The sequence below is a fragment of the Physella acuta genome, unplaced genomic scaffold (genome assembly GCF_028476545.2).
Source record: "Physella acuta isolate Inbredline_101_S28 unplaced genomic scaffold, ASM2847654v3 ptg000896l, whole genome shotgun sequence".
In the NCBI taxonomy this organism is placed as follows: Eukaryota; Metazoa; Mollusca; class Gastropoda; family Physidae; genus Physella; species Physella acuta.
In genome coordinates, this window is record NW_026732413.1 from 343971 (window position 1) to 357834 (window position 13864).

Here is a 13864-nt window from a genome sequence, read left to right on the forward strand (position 1 = left end):
ATATCCTAACATTGCCGGTATGAAAGCGAAAGTGGCCAGGAACAATACAGATCTAGATCTAGAATCTAGAGCGGTTTTCACAAATTGTATCAGGATCTTATCTAGAGCTAGAATCTAGAAATCTAGTAGAATATAGATCTAGATCCTCTAGATCTAGATTTAGATCTTGTAATATCTAGTCTTGATTCTAGTCTAGATCTGGTTAAGTCAACCTGATTATGTATGTATCCAAAGCAGTCTAGATCTAGATTTAGTCCGAATCTAGCCTAGTCTGCCAATGCTTCTTTCTATTCTTCGCATTACTGGCCGGTTTAATACTTCTATTAATAGTATTTAAATATTATTATTATAAGTTCATTCATAATTAATAAACAGGCTTACATTATTTTTATAATTTATTTATTATAATTTATCTATTATGAATATTTAATTAATAATTTAGCCTAATACTAATTCAGTAATATTATGATATTATCTTAATCTTATGTTATCTAACTAACTAAACTTGACTCACAGTTGTATTTTAATATTACTTGAGCCAGTGACTATCATCATTCTATGATTCTTAACTTAAAATGAATGAAGTAGTTTTGCTTTTATCTAGCTTATTTGTTTTTTTTTTTTAACTCGGCAGATCTGTATGGAGTGTTATGGTGCTACCCTTGCCTGCAGTAGTTGGCAGTATATATATTGACTATGATTGAAGTCAAGTATGAAATGAAAATCTTCATTATGGCCCACTACTCTTGCCTACAGTAACAGTTAGAATCTAGTACTACCTAGGCATAGAGTAAAATTAAGATAGAGAAGTCATTAGCTGAGGAAGGGCACTACTCAAGAGGAACAACCAAGTAGATCTACACATTTATCTGCTCCTTGCTGGCTTTTTGTGTTTTGTGACTTTGTCTATGTCAGCAGAACTTATCATAAAAAATATATTTCAGTTTATTAAAGTTTTGAACAAAGCATCAACTGATGATGTAAATGCTTGGACTGTGGCATCCTACAAAAATGCTCTTGGCTGGGCTGACTATTGCCATGAGGTGAAGTAAGAATTAAAAACAGTTGAGTTGATAGTTTGATAGGCCTAGATGTAATAATTTAAAAAAATATTGTACTATTTATAACGTCAACCATTAAGTAGGGGAAGTCATGGTATAGAGGCTTGAGACCATCGTTTGTTCTCTGACCTAACAGTCCCTCACATTCAAACCAGGTGGTGCAATGCATGGGGAAGTTAGGGGGAGCAGAATTCAGAAATTCACAGTCTAACAGCTAGGTAACATGGATGAAATTCTTAATATTTAAGCATTTTCCAGTCTGCTTGGCTAATGAGCTGCTTAAGCTGGTATATATGAGAGTTGTAGTCGTAGGTAGAACTAGGGATAGTTATATGGTTTTTAAGATTAAATATTTTCTTATATCTGTAATTGTACTATGTGCTACTCATCATGGCCTGGTTAATCATTGAATATTTTTTCAGCTGAAATTGTTGAAAATTTTGAATTATTGAAATGTCAAGAAATCGCTTACAGGTCTACAGTCATATAAAAGGCCAAGTTTATGAAGAAGACTTAAATAAACAGTTGCGACAAATGACAGTCCTTCTTGGCCAAGTTTCATTTATTTGGCTTTCAGTAGATAGCCTTGGAAATGCTAAGCATTTACTTGTCAAGGTAACTGTCATTTAGTGTTAACCAAAAAGAATATTATTCATATATTCACTAAACTTCAGATTTTAAAGGAATTTTTTTTTTAAAGTCATGAAGATTGTAGTTAAAGCTTAATCAATTACTAATCAAATCAAATAATACAACTCTTGTCACAAAATCTTGAAGCATTTCATGCTGCATTAACTTATGATTCCATTATTGTTTTTTAGACTCTAATATCTAACACATCATTTTCTGATACATCATGGAAAATATTATCATCTTTAATGGAGGAAACATCCGACAAGGTGATCTTAGACAAGGTAATATTTTATAAATATTATGTGAAGTAATCAGTGTGATAATGATAAATGATTAGCTTCATGTTGAGTGTATTGGTTCAAAACTGGGTAATAGTCTTGAGGATGGAAGATATAGGTACAACTCATACATAACAAATGTATAGTTCTGGAAAGAAAATACAAATTCATGCAGTTAATTCCTAATTTTCATATTTGAATGCTTATGGTTCTTGACATCACAATAACTTGAGTTAAAATTACAAAACATTTGTGAGAAAAGGAAATCCTGGTGAGCTAAAGAAACACACGAGCTATAAAAGTGCCCTATTAATTCTGTCTTCACAAGAGATAAGTTAATAGGTAATCAGAAGCACAATCCAGACACCTGGTTGTTAGCATGTTAATTCAGGTATTGTCATAGAGACCATGATAATATGGCAGCACAGTAGTCTCAACCATAGAAAAAAAAGTGTGAGTCAGGTTCAGATCAAAACATATAACTTCCCTTACTTTTTTTTCCCATTCTTTGTGTTTGAATTTTAAACCATTTAAACATACATCAATTCAATGATATAATTTTATCATACCAGGTAAAAAATGTAACAATAGAAATGGACATTCATGATGAATTAGTCACTTTAAATGCACACCTTTTGCACAAGCCAGATGATAAAAAGGTGCTGACACAACATAAACTGAATCTTTTAACTACAACTTTTTTAAAGTACTTAGTATTGACTGGATGTGAGGCTAGAAAACCTGAAAGGTGAGCTTTATAACTTGAACTTTTGATGTGTTATTTATTTTTTATTTACTTTGTAAAATCTTGTTAGCTTTAATTCCCTTTTAATAATACTTTAATATCAAATTTTAATTCCATGATATTGTATTTTACTCCGGGTATGTTTGTTTTTTATCTGACCAAAGATTTTTTCAATATAGTCAACATAAATTATATTTACATTTATTTCAGGTATGATTCATATTGCCATCTCTTATTTGATAAGCTTGCCAGGTCTCAAGATGGAATGGTACTTTCACAAATTTATTTTATTTTATTATTTAAAAAATAAGCTCTTTAAAATATGCTTTAGATAAATGTTGTAACAAAAAGTTTAATTCATGAACTGTAGTTTTAAAAAAAAGCTATTGCAGCATATGTGATTTTAGTACTCATGGCTAAACAGTTTATAGAAGTCTTTTTAAAATTCTCTTTGATTTAATTCTGTGAAAAAAGCCCTTTTTTTAAAAATACCAGAACTTAATAAATTGTAAAATAAAACGAGTAAATATTATGATTCTTTGTTTCAAACATAATTAACACATCTGTTTTTAATTTATATATGATTAATAAGCTTTTAGTGTCAATCACTCATAGTGATATGGTAGTGCTTTTATTTGAATTGTTTACAAATATACTAACAGGGCATTGTCATGTGTTCTCTGTGTGCTACAAGTGAACAGCAAGCTGAGGAGGAAGAGAAACAGCTACACTCTATACAGAGTATGATGGTTGGTCATCTGCATCAGATAATAGAGGAAGATATTGATAAATGGTAAGCAGTCATCATTGTAGTTAATTAAAAATTAGAAGGCAAGGAAAATAAGTTTTATAAATGAGTGTTTAAAAAATTCAAAATTGCGAATTTGATTAAAAAATTAGAATCAATTAATATTAATGTTGTTGAATATATATGATTAAATTTACGTATAAATTTATAACAACTCATAAAATTTAATAATAAATGAGACATTAAAAATTAAGAGATATTTAACTCACTACATTCCATTTAAAAGAATGGTTGATGATCTCATTTCTACAGCCCTCTCTGGACTATCAGCCCTAAAGTGCTACAGAAAGCTGCAGCAGATAATAAGCAGTTTTTTATTTTGTATTTGCATGCATTGGTTTCATGGACTGAAACTTTTACTCCATTATTGGATAAAAATATATTTATTTGGAGGTAAGGTTTATTGTAAATAATGAAAGTCAAAACTAGATCAATAGTAATTTTATTTCTATTATTTTATAAATGAAAAAATAATAAGTTATAGACATATTGCACAAGTACATTGTTTGTGGGTTTATAATTATTTAGTATTTGCAATTTTTAAAAACTAAATAAGTTTATACATAAATTCTGAAGTCATTTTCTTTATCTCACCAAGTGAAATTCAATATGTAAAAATATATTATTAATTTAATGGCATGTTAAACTTTAATCTGCTTTTTTTGTCATTTATGAATATCCAAAATTGAATGCAATTTTTTAATATAAATACAAATGAAGTTGAATTTAAAATATACATACATGTATTAACAATATGTTTAATAAAGAATAAATACATATATAAATATGTACATACTATCATAAGTTCCTTTTCAAAAACCTAAGTATCAAAAATTACATTTCAAAATAACTTATTTCAGAAGTGCCTCAGGACACAATGTTGACTACCTGACAAAACACTTTATATGCCTTCTAACGAACCCACCTACGAATAAAGAAAGAAATCAAATTGTACTTGATCTCCTGGTTGACAAAGTGAGGGAAACTGATTTTACTGTGTGGCAGGTACTGGCCCAAAAACTGACATGTCTGCTGAAATAATTAACCCACTAAGTACAGTCAAAGCAATGCCATGTAGCCAACAGAATAGCATCTTAGGAAACATTTACAAAATAAATGAGCCCTGTCTAATTTTAATGATACTAGTATTGTCTAAAATGACACTTCTTAGGCACAATTTGCTTAGAATATAATTTTAGTGCCACTTTATCATACAATTTTGAACAGCAAAAAAATACTGATAATAGAAATCTGAATGTTTTATATATATATATTATATATATATATATATATATATATATATATATATATATATATATATATATATATATATATATATATATATATATATATATATATTGTATATACACACTATATGAAATGGTGTAAAATATAATTATGTACTAAATCTATTTTTTTGGGTTCAAATATTTTTGATTTTGAAAAAAGGTATTTGTTGTGTAAATTAAACATAATTTCATAAAATCTTTTATTTATTTGAGTTAAATTGTTAAATACTGTAAAATGTTTGTAATTTATTATTAAATGAGGACTACATATTTTGTTTTAGTTTTCAATAATCACTTTGTAAAGAATATCTTGTTCTACTTATGTCAAATTGTTACTGGCTTCAAAATGCAATAAAAATATCATATTCCTTTAGGTTATGTAATTATTATATCATGAGTCACTTTCATTTTTGAAACTGCTATCAACATCCTCCGTTGAAAATGTTTTGTGTTGAATAACAGGTATGATGTACAATACTATTCATGTCAGAGTTTCATTCTTTTTCATATTTGATACTCTATAATGTTGGTTAACTAAATTTTGATTGTTTTTCTCATTTTTTATGATAAAATTTATATCACCAGCATCAGATCTCTTTTTATTTCTTGTTTCGTCATGAAAAATGTCCTTTTTAATACTGGGTTCACTTGAAATATCATCTGTATAGTCTTCAGGTAACAGTCGGTCAAAAATAAATCCCTCCACTTCTTCACCCCTCAGAGACGCCCTTACATTTTTATGGAACTCAGATTCATTCATTTCCTGACCATCAAAAGCGACATTTAAAGCATCCAAAAAATTAGGATGGTAAAATAGAAAGAGCACAGCCATGACGCAACCATCCAAGCCAACACCTGGTTGCCAGTCTTTGTCCAGCAGGCTTACACAGACAATGTTTTGTTCCCCAAGATCAATGTTTGGGTGGTATATGCTATTCAAGCATTTAACTATTGGAGCTTGTGCAGGATATGACACAGGTGCTTCAACCTAGGGAGAGACAAAAAGATGATAAAATGTAATTTTACATAAACATAAAGCTTGTTAAATTATACTAAATAATGTAACAAATGATCACATGATGGACAGCAACTTGTATCAGATTAAAATAATTCAATCAGAGCTTAAATTTATTAGTAAAATGCAAAGACATCTTGTTACTAAATTAAACTAATAAGGGATTGTGCACCCCTATATATAATACTTTTTAAGCTTATTGTCCAAAAGTCACAAAGAATAAAGGCATATTTATCCAAAGTTTAATGTATTTTTCTCTTTCTAAACTAAAATGCCAGTAGGCTAAGCTTAGATTGTATTAGAATACAAGTTTTCAACCATTAATAAATACTAAATAGTTCTAAGTAATGATAGTTCTATCTTCAGCACTCTTTGTAAACCCACCTGGAATTTTATTAAAGCTCCTTTGTAATGTCCATCTTTAGGAGTAACTTGAATGTAAAAAGCTTGTTTGGTATCATCTGAAGTGTCATCAATATGAAGATTAACATTTTCTATTTTTACTTGACCTAATGTTAGTTTGTCAACTGTGTGATTAAGTCTTTGAAGCTCTTTCCAAAATGTACCACATTTGAATGCCATTTTTATTTATATAAAAGGAAAAGTTGACTTCGGATTATTTGCAGGTAAGTTATTAAGTACAAAGTAGGTCTACAAAAACTTTCTATTATCAATCAATAAAATCTATTTACTATTCAATACAAATATTTTGTATGAAATGTAGTCAAGTAGGACCTATACTAAGTCCTTATACTCAATTATACTGATATACTATATACTCCCAATATAGATTTATAATACAGTATCAGTCTATAGACTCTATATTCACGTATATTGAGTTTATACTATTTAAAATTAATAATTAATAATAATTATTAATTATAGATCTAGCAGCTACACACAATCACGACAATCACGTCTACAAATTATATTTTATATTGTAGGCCCTATAACTATAATTAATAATATTAATCTCCGAGTAGATCTACAACTTAAAACTAATTTTGTTAAACTGCCTTCTTTTATACGGTTATTGCTGCAAGTATTGCGTGTCAGACCGATTGCCATTGGATTTTCCTTGTTCAATCGGTCTAGAATGGATACTGCAATAACCACGAAATTTCTGTTACTTGAAGCATAATGTTCTATATTTAGCATGACCTCGTGTTTGTGTTTACCAACAATGACCGGTGTAGATAAAAATAGCGGACCGGTATTTGGTTAGTCTTCTTGGTCTGATGCAATAGATGTACAATCCGTTTAATTCATAGCCTTTATGCTTTTTCGATAATATCTGAAAAAATTAATTCTATGTAATGAATTGTTATTTTTTTAAAAATACCCAGTTTTGTTTATTTTAAATATAAGAAATTTCAAAGATAAATAAGAACTATTGTTTCGAAACAAAACAACACAACTCTTCTCACACATATCAATTTACCCTTATTTATTTTAATGTACAAAAGAGTGCTTTTTTTTATACAACACGACAAAACTCAAAACAGCTCATCCATGTCTACAGATTTATTTTAAAGATCTAGACTCTATCTAAATTGAAGAGAGATAAAATATGGCTATTTCGGAATTTTTAAAGCAATATTCGAGGTAGATCTTTAGAACGTGTTCGCTTTTTAAAATTATGACTCATTAGGCCTAAATACTAGATTCAAAATTAAATAAATATTAATAATAATAATAAATAGGCCCTACTAAATAAATTTTTGTAAATTAATTAAAATAATTAAGATCTAGAATCTAGATCTACTCACAAATAGATGGGCCCGTACTAAGAAAATCAACAAAATAAAACAAAATTTTGTGATTGCCTGATTTCTTCTTCTTCGTTCTTAATTTTTAGTGTTGGAAGAGATTGAGCCTTATCTGCCAGAGGGTTTGAACTCGAGACTATTTCGAATTTTTCAACCATGAGCTTTTTCCGACTCGACCACACCTCCATCACAATTATTTCAATTAAGGCTTAAATTATTATTAAAGGATACGTCATTACGTGTCAACTAGTTATGCACCATTGAGGCCATTGACTCCGATTTCAGCCTGCTTTTCTTTTTGGATTTGCTTCCATCCATAGCCTTTGTCAAACCAAGAACAAACTACAACAAGGCAGCAGTTGTTTGATTTTGGAGTTGTCTTTCCTAGAAGAGTGGTCGTCTTCAGCTAACGGGCCTCATCTGCCCGAGGGAGCGAACTTGAAACTTTTTTGTTTATCAACCATGAGCTTTACCAACTCGACCACGCCAACCCCTATCGCGGATGTGATTAGGCAGGGGATTGGGGGATTTTTATTTTTTAAACTAAAGTTATCTGAATTTGAATGAGATTCTAGATGATTAGATATAATTGTTTGATTAGTTTGAAGTTTAGAATTGCAACTGATAAGTTACTTACTAGTTACTAGTTGTTAGGCCCCTATGTCAACTGTCATCTATGTTTTTAAAATTTAGCACTACATAGTACAAGTCAAATGTCATAATTCTATATTTCTATAGGCCTATTTAACTATTTAATTCTATAGGCCTATAATTAACTATAATAATTCTAAATCTATTTTTAAAATTTCAAAGTGCCTATTCAGAAGCTTTCCCCCCCCTCCCCCCCTCGGCAAAAGGCAATGATTGAAGTGAAAAGTTGCGCAATAGGCTCAAACTAACTAATAATAATTAATAATAATAGCTGCACAAAAAATAATTTTAAAAATTTTAAAATCTATTTTAATAGCCTATTAAAATCACTATACTATCTAAGTATTTATCGTGTTAATCCTTATCCCATCAAAACAACACATAGGCCTAAACAACGAACATTTGATGTAGATGACAAGAAAAAATAGGTAATTGTAACTAGGCTTGTCGGTATCGGCCGAGTTCGCTGTAAAAACATGACTCAAATATTCCCATCATTTCTGATACCGGGCACACGAGATTTGGCTTTGCATACTAATAAGTTTTTAATTTATGGTAAATTAAATAGTTTAAAAGGTCATTTCCTAATGTTAATTCAAAAATAGAATGGTGTTCCCTTTGTTTTAATGGTTTTGCGATCTAATTGCATTCTATCTCTGCTTTGGTCTTTCCCCCTGTATCAAGTTTAGTTTCAAATATGTCAAAACTCAATTTTTGAAAAGTTTCCTCATAGAGAAAGTTTCCATTGCAGATACATCTTATGTGAATAGAAATGATAATTGTTTTTGGATATTTTCATATTGACATTAGTAAATACTCATTTGAAAGTAGTTACTTTATGACTATGTAGGTCACGTTGCTACCATTGTTAAATTTTTCATCCCGATCTGCCGGCTTTTAGTTTTGATACACTAACAACAGCATTCTTATGTAATGTGCAAACAAATCTCCTAATTGTTGTTTTAAAATAGATCTACATATCTTTCATTTTTTTTCAGATTTAGATCTAGTTTTGTTTGAAGTACAATTTTGCCAAATAAGTTTTCCCTAAAATTAAATTTTGTCAGACTATACAAGAATCAGGTGTAGGTTACTATAATATTAGTCTGTTGCTATATACTAGCTGTGTGCTAACTGTAATTTAAAGTTCTACTTACCCTTATTTATAGTTATATTCTGAAAATCAGAATTTATACACACATAACAACATTGATCTGATAACTGCATTTCACTTATAACAAAATGGCTTGAAGATGGACTACTATTTGAGCTAGAAAGAAAATCTTTTTTGTTTTGTTTTCATATAGTTGAGCTCTCTACAAGAATGCATAATTTTTATTTTTATATAATGATTTTTTTTTTTACCAAAATCCCTATTGTATTTAAAATTAGTTGTCAGTTTAGTTGAGTAAAGCTACACTTTTCTTTCTGTTTACAGTAAACTTTCAGGAATAGCCAGTTTGATGATTCTATCAGGAGTGATATTTATCATCCTATTCACAGTGGTGTTTTTTCTTCTTCGGATCTGGCTAAAATGGAAAACAAAATACTTTACTGATGCAGATGGAAAAAAGAAAATATCAATAGCTTTTTTCCATCCCTACTGCAATGCAGGTGGTGGTGGAGAGAGGGTCTTATGGGTAGCTGTTCGCTCCATCCAGAAAAGGTAATTAGACTTGACTTGTGTATGGGACAATAGTTTAAAAATTAAAAAAAAAACATTCTCTTTTCAAATTGTTTTATAGTAAAGTAATGATTTAACAAACTGTTGTAACTTTGTTTTTAATTTTGATTTGTTATTTAAATAAATATTTAATGTTTTCCAGATATCCAGCTGTTCAGTGTGTGATTTTTACTGGTGATACTGGTGCTTCACCGGAGGAAATTTTGGACAGAGCTCGACAGAGATTTAATATTGTTCTGCCACAGAGAGTAGAATTTGTCTACCTCCACTACCGCAGTTGGGTTGAAGCAGTGAAGTACCCATACTTCACTTTGCTTGGCCAGAGTATAGGCTCCGTCTTTCTCGGCTTTGAAGCCCTATTCTCCTTTGTGCCAGATATTTATATTGACACCATGGGCTATGCATTCACTCTTCCTTTGTTCAAATTTGTTGGCGGGTGCAAAGTAGCTTGCTATGTGCATTACCCTACAATATCTACAGATATGTTGAGCAGAGTTTTTCAGCGTGTTGAAGCTCACAATAATGCATCCTTTATCTCCAAGAGCTTGTTTCTGAGCAACCTCAAGCTTATTTACTATAAATTATTTGCTTATCTATATGGTGTTGCTGGCAAAAGGTCAAATGTCATAATGGTGAATTCTACCTGGACCTACAACCACATATTAAGTTTGTGGAACGTGCCATCAAAAACTCACATTGTTTATCCTCCATGCGATATTTCTGAATTTATGAGCACTCCATTAGTAAGTGATGAAAACAAACCAAAACAAATTTTATCCCTTGGCCAGTTCCGCCCAGAGAAAGATCATCCTCTACAGATCCAAGCGTTCCACAAATTTCTGATGGGATTAGATGAAGCAAAGAGAGTAAACTTTAAGCTGGTTTTGGCAGGTAGCTGCAGGAATGAAGAAGATGAAAACAGGGTAAAAAACTTGCAACGTCTCTCAAAAGAGCTTCAGATTGAGAAAAATGTTGAGTTTCACCTGAATGTTGCATTCTCTGAGTTAAAACAGTTACTAGAGCAGTCCCTCATCAGCATACACACCATGTGGAATGAACATTTTGGAATTTGTAAGTACTGCTAGCTTGGTTTTTTTTTTAATGAATTTACCCTGATAATCACATAATTTAGCAAATAATTTAAAAAACAAACAGAATTTATAAAGTAGCATTCTTTTAATTTTTAAAAATGAAAATAGTTAATGGTACCTGACTCAAAAAAATGTGAAGCTGACCATAGTGCTGGCTATCCTTTTATAATCTAAAAGACACATAGATTGTCTGTCTGGTTTGTTTGGATACTGTACTTTATTTTTTACTTATGTTTTTAACAATAATGAATAATTAATGGTTACATTTTTTTAGGTGTGGTTGAAGGCATGGCTGCTGGCACAGTGATGCTAGCTCATGATTCTGGAGGTCCAAAGATGGATATTGTAGTTACGTATGAAGACAAGCCCACTGGGTTTCTAGCTCATGACGTCGATTCTTATTCATGTGCAATTAAAGAAATCTTTGACATGTCCCCTCAACAGAGGCTGGAGCTGAGACAGAATGCAAGAAACTCGTTAACTAGGTTTTCAGAAGCGGAGTTTGAAGTTGCTTTCCTGACTCTGTGTGAGCCTTTACTTAGAAGTACTGGCATTGTTGCTTGAATAGTGTTAATGTTTGATTTGCTAATAAAACTTGTATGCACCATTCATTTTATTTCTATTAAATTTTCTTACAAAATTTGTTGTTGGGGACTGTGAGGTTGGGCAGAAGAGCACTTGATTACTAATCTTAAAGTCTTAGTTCTGATCTAAGGCTCAAGTTTGAGTTCATCCAGCTCTGATGGTTACCTGACAGCTTGACTGAACCATTCTCTCATATCCCAGAAAAACATTAACTCTACTTCATCTGGATCACTGACCAACTGGTCTGCAAGCTAATTTTTTCTTTCCTTTTGTCTGTGTCAGGTTATTGAAATGCTGCCTTATAAATATAATTTTAAGAAAAAGAAGAGACAAACAATTAATAAAAATACAGTGAAGATCAAAACTATGGACATGGCTGTGTAATGTTGACTCTGTTTTAAGTACTGAATAAAATAAGTTCAACACTCTTTAGTTGGGACGTCTTAATGGGACGGAGTGGTCTAGCGGTAGAGAGCTGGACTACTAACCCGTAAGTCTCGAGTTCGGATTCAAGTCAATAGACCGTCCCTGAGTCCACCTAACTCTGATGGGTACCTAACTCACGTTAGGGAAAGTAAAGGCGGCTGGTCATAGTGCTGACCACACTATCTCTTCCTATGCCGAGGTCACAGAAACAAGTGAACTCCACTTGCCCCATAGACCGTCAGATTTGAAAGGGAAACTTTTACTTACTTTTACTCTTTAGTTGAGCAAAATTAATGCATAGTATAAAAATCTGATGAAAGAATTTAAAGCAATAATAAGATAACTTGCTAGAAATATATTTGAGTGACAAATGTGCACCCCACCTGCATCAAATGGCATATTTATGATTCTCATTTAATTAATTTATCCATAGATCAAAACCTTCACTTCTCAAAACCATATCCCAGTTTTAGTTGTTTTAATACATTTAGGCTATCATTATAAAATAGAAAGCTTAGTAAAATTTAAATAGAGGATGAGACGGGTTCTAGAAACGATACATAAGTCCATGGTCAATGGAAATATTAAATGGATTATAAATGTTAGCTTGCTACACAAAGTTTACTCACAAGTTGAAATGACTAAATAATGACGTGGTTTACTTGAGGGAACAAAATGCTAATTGGAACACAAGTTCATATGCTTAGAATAACAGTTAATTCAAAACGATGGTTTAAGTGTTATAAATTATAAGGACAACTTACTCTACCTCTGTGGAAAATTAAACAAATATTCGTCCATTAAAGGGTATGAGTTTAATTACATAAAAGTATTAAAAGTGTAGTTAATTAAAATGAACAAGATTAAAAAAATAAAAATTTAAAAATGAGTGGTCAAAGGGAAATAACCTAATATATTTTATTTGTTTCTAGCATTGTCATGGTAACTCCCCTTTGACCACTAAGCCATCTTCATGTTTTAATAAATCATGCTAGGTTGTTTGGCTTAAAAAATGTTCAAACAATGAATATATATATATATATATATATATATATATATATATATATATATATATATATATATATATATATATATATATATATATATATATTTATATCCTTTAATTCGTTTCTTATGTATAAGAGACCTATATCTATACGCTTTTTTCCCTATGTCAATTCGTTTAAACATATGATCTTGTGATGTTTACGTTTGTCCTATTTACCTGTTGTCTTCCGTACAGATTATGGGTGGTCAGCTACAAATTTTTTATCTTCATGGTCGTTCAACATTTTTGCCATTAGATTAAATGCTTGAAATGTGTGGTGTTAGACTCAGTTTTGTCTTACTTTAATAAAATTAAAAATAAAACGTTCTCAATTAGTGGTCAAAGGGATATAACTAAATATATTTTGTGTATGTGTAACATTTTTGTGGTAGCTCCCCTTTGACCACAAATAATCATGCTTTTAGCACAATCTCTAAAAATAATTTTAAAATATTTTAATAGCAAGCTTTTATATGATTATATCAACTAAAAAGTAGACAACATGATTTTTGAAAAATATAAAACAATGCACTAATATTTAAATAATTATAAAGAAATACGTGTATCTCGTCTTAATTTTTAGTAGGCCTACTGCTAATCAATAGATAATAATTTATTAAAATGACCACTCTTTTCTTTATAGTTATTTTAAGAATAGTGCTTATAGGCTTATATTTAAAGAATATAGAATCTAATTCATTTTCTACTTTCTAGTGCATTATCATATAAAAGGTTGGTAATTATAACCTTTAGTTTTTTTTTTTCAAAACTTTAATTTTTT

The 13864-nt window shown here is 30.4% G+C and overlaps 3 protein-coding genes across 7 annotated transcripts; 2 read left to right on the forward strand and 1 right to left on the reverse strand.

Annotated features, from left to right (window-relative positions):
- Positions 1-55: 55 nt before the first annotated feature.
- LOC131952947 (uncharacterized) lies at positions 56-4748 on the forward strand. 5 transcript variants are annotated; one of them, XM_059315884.1, is made up of 9 exons: positions 56-220; positions 635-1043; positions 1536-1676; positions 1883-1975; positions 2545-2720; positions 2928-2985; positions 3380-3510; positions 3778-3918; positions 4386-4748. In XM_059315884.1, exons 2-9 carry the CDS (start codon positions 909-911, stop codon positions 4564-4566), a joined length of 1056 nt encoding a protein of 351 aa, XP_059171867.1. In that variant the 5' UTR covers positions 56-220; positions 635-908; the 3' UTR covers positions 4567-4748. The 5 variants fall into 5 exon arrangements, with proteins under 5 accessions (XP_059171867.1, XP_059171868.1, XP_059171870.1 ...); XM_059315885.1 differs by lacking the exon at positions 56-220 and adding an exon at positions 270-329; XM_059315886.1 differs by lacking the exon at positions 56-220 and adding an exon at positions 1217-1279 and having other exon boundaries at positions 980-1043; positions 1523-1676.
- Positions 4749-5052: 304 nt separating this feature from the next.
- Positions 5053-6472, reverse strand: LOC131952954 (uncharacterized). The gene is made up of 2 exons (XM_059315896.1): positions 6214-6472; positions 5053-5802 (listed from the first exon to the last, which is right to left on the reverse strand). The coding sequence occupies exons 1-2, from the start codon at positions 6409-6411 to the stop codon at positions 5296-5298; spliced, it is 705 nt and encodes a 234-aa protein (XP_059171879.1). The 5' UTR covers positions 6412-6472; the 3' UTR covers positions 5053-5295.
- An 833-nt stretch (positions 6473-7305) lies between these two features.
- On the forward strand, positions 7306-11633 carry LOC131952958 (GDP-Man:Man(3)GlcNAc(2)-PP-Dol alpha-1,2-mannosyltransferase). Its single transcript, XM_059315899.1, has 4 exons — positions 7306-7434; positions 9688-9915; positions 10076-11004; positions 11299-11633. The coding sequence occupies exons 1-4, from the start codon at positions 7400-7402 to the stop codon at positions 11586-11588; spliced, it is 1482 nt and encodes a 493-aa protein (XP_059171882.1). The 5' UTR covers positions 7306-7399; the 3' UTR covers positions 11589-11633.
- Positions 11634-13864: the final 2231 nt, after the last annotated feature.

Bases quoted from the DNA above. Each gene is read 5' to 3' on its own strand.
- LOC131952947 (XM_059315884.1), top strand. From the start codon at position 909: ATGTCAGCAGAACTTATCATAAAAAATATATTTCAGTTTATTAAAGTT. The intron at 2,986-3,379 runs GTACTTTCACAA...ATATACTAACAG, and splicing joins CCAGGTCTCAAGATGGAATG to GGCATTGTCATGTGTTCTCT. The intron at 3,511-3,777 runs GTAAGCAGTCAT...TCATTTCTACAG, and splicing joins GAGGAAGATATTGATAAATG to CCCTCTCTGGACTATCAGCC.
- LOC131952954 (XM_059315896.1), bottom strand. From the start codon at position 6,411: ATGGCATTCAAATGTGGTACATTTTGGAAAGAGCTTCAAAGACTTAAT. The intron at 5,803-6,213 runs GTGGGTTTACAA...GTCTCTCCCTAG, and splicing joins GAGCTTTAATAAAATTCCAG to GTTGAAGCACCTGTGTCATA.
- LOC131952958 (XM_059315899.1), top strand. From the start codon at position 7,400: ATGGCTATTTCGGAATTTTTAAAGCAATATTCGAG. The intron at 7,435-9,687 runs GTAGATCTTTAG...TTCTGTTTACAG, and splicing joins TTTTTAAAGCAATATTCGAG to TAAACTTTCAGGAATAGCCA. The intron at 11,005-11,298 runs GTAAGTACTGCT...ACATTTTTTTAG, and splicing joins GAATGAACATTTTGGAATTT to GTGTGGTTGAAGGCATGGCT.